The sequence below is a fragment of the Galeopterus variegatus genome, unplaced genomic scaffold, assembly GCF_000696425.1.
Source record: "Galeopterus variegatus unplaced genomic scaffold, G_variegatus-3.0.2 Scaffold1889, whole genome shotgun sequence".
In the NCBI taxonomy this organism is placed as follows: Eukaryota; Metazoa; Chordata; class Mammalia; order Dermoptera; family Cynocephalidae; genus Galeopterus; species Galeopterus variegatus.
The window spans coordinates 140724-143002 of NW_007728000.1; the positions used below are offsets into that span (position 1 = coordinate 140724).

The 2279-nt window shown below is 39.4% G+C and overlaps 1 protein-coding gene across 2 annotated transcripts in view; it reads right to left on the bottom strand.

Moving 5' to 3' along the window:
• UGGT1 (UDP-glucose glycoprotein glucosyltransferase 1) overlaps positions 1–2279 on the bottom strand; it is a 120978-nt gene that overhangs the window by 48242 nt on the left and 70457 nt on the right. For both annotated transcript variants that reach the window (XM_008579456.1, XM_008579455.1), the window contains exon 20: positions 753–851. In XM_008579456.1, coding sequence (XP_008577678.1) covers positions 753–851 — 99 coding nt within the window. The remainder of the gene's footprint in view (positions 1–752; positions 852–2279) is intronic.

Genomic DNA, 2279 nt, shown 5'->3' on the forward strand with positions numbered 1-2279 from the left:
TTACTATAAGAGCCAAAGTTTAATGGTCAACATGCTCTATGCTCCTCTCTGCTCCTTAGTCACATTGGTGTTATGGCACTGTTCTAGCACCCCTCAGAAACAAGTTCTTTGAGGAACAAAATGGAGTAACTGCCTATACTTACGCATATCTGGGAAACTAGAAATCCTCCCTGGGAGAAAACCACAGTGGAAATAAAAATAGCTGCCTTAAATGATAGCCAGCACTTTTCTGAAAGTGTGACCAGAGTGGGGGGTATGGGGGACAGGTGGGAACCGGTCTGCCATTGAAATGGCATGTTACACAATCTTAGCCTAACTAAATACTCTACCTAAAAATCAATTTAAATCCCCATTAAATTGAGAAAAAAAAAAAGCTGCCAGAAAAAAAAAAAATTACACAAGGCTTCCCAGAATCAGGTTTAGCTTATAAATCCTAAAATCAACCCTATATTGTCAATGAAGAGGCAAGTCAAACCAATTTTCAATCCATTAACCCATTTTTATATCATAAATGTTTTTCCATTTTGAACTATCAAAAATTTTTCAGTTTGACTTTAATAACATATATAAAGAATTAAATTTTAAATGGGTATGTTTTAGACTCAAAGCATTATCAGAAATAACTAATAAAAGAAATTATAGACTCTCTTTCCCCAACAGACATTAAGATTGAATTACTTTTGCAAACACTAATAAAAAAAAAAGGAAAGAAAAGAAAATGTTGAATTCGAGATAAGCCTCAAATGAATTACCTTTCTTTGTCAGATAGTTCATACTATTGGCTATAGCAGCAGTCTTGCCTTGAGAATCCAGAACAGTGAATCTAGCATAATCATCCACGAAGAAGTTATCTGGGGGAAAAAAATTGAAAAAGATTTATAATTAATATGCCTCAGTTTGGTGTAGTATTAATAATCAATTGATCACCTGGATTTGACCATAAAGTAAGATTTATAAAAATGTATTCGTGAAGTATATTAAGATCCATTTTTATTGAACAAGTTTACACCATGGCCCTTACCCCATTAATCACACTTTAGGATGCAACATTAATGAATAATGTACATATCTCACATAGCCATCACATACGTACATGTCAGTTTAATGGTCAACATTCATCCTGTTCCCACTACTGTCACATCAAAACTGGCAAACAATGTCTTAAAGAGATGCCCTTAACTCATCCCTAGTCCACTAGAGTAAGCTCTTCCCTATCCTACTGGGTGTGTGGTAGGGGTGTTTGTGAAAGGGAGAGAAAATATAAGAAAACTTTGATGTTTATTCTTCATTTCTAAGAAGATAATATTTTTTTTTTCCTTTTTGTCCTTTTTCGTGACCGGCAACGGATCGCAACCCTCAGTGTCGCGCCCGTACCGGACCGGGACCGGCCACGGGATCGCAACCCTCGGTGTTGCTCCCGCCCCTCGCTCAGCCAGTGAGCGGCCGGTCTGCATGTGGGATCCGAGCCCTCGGCGGGAGCGCCACCGCGCTTCCCAAGCGGCGCACTATAGCAGTGCGCCACCGGGCCGGCCCTAAGAAGATAATATTTTTTAAACCTTAACACAAACAAAAGGCCATTTTCACTATTTTAAAGTAAGTATCTTCTCCAATTAGTACCCAAGGGCGGTGCTCCTATTAATCATTTTCCTTCAGATTACACTTGCTAAAACTCCAGTTTCATCAAATCATTCCCTTGCTCTAAACTACCCATAAGTTCTCTCTAGCTACAAAATGGTCTCCAGCCTAGTATCATAAAACTTCTGTCACCAACAATCTCCCCAGTCTTAAGCATCATTACATCCCAATACAAATGCCACTCTTCTCATCACTGCCTACCAAGCACAGCTTGCTTGTCTGCCCACCTACCTACCTATCCCTCTGTGCACCTGTTCATCCACCTATCCTTTTACTCAACAATGCACACTAAGTGCCTACTATCCATTCAGTCGATATTCTACTAAAAGGAAAGCAATAGTATATAGATCAGACTCAATCCATTGACCTCATGTGGGGGAGGAGAGAGAACAATATGATCTTAAAAATAAGTATCCTTCTAAAAAGGTCCCAGGACAGCAAAGGCCAAAGAAGCCTGGGTAATGGTGCTATCACCACTGGTTCAAGAGGATGCCAGCTCCTCCTCACTGATACCTGCACTATGTTCAGCTAACAGATTGCATCTTTGCCACTGTTGATTAGCATTATTTCATAGCTCATTACACAACATTCAGTAGGAAAAGGGCATCCAAAAACACAGAACCACTATTATGCTCCTTATTCAC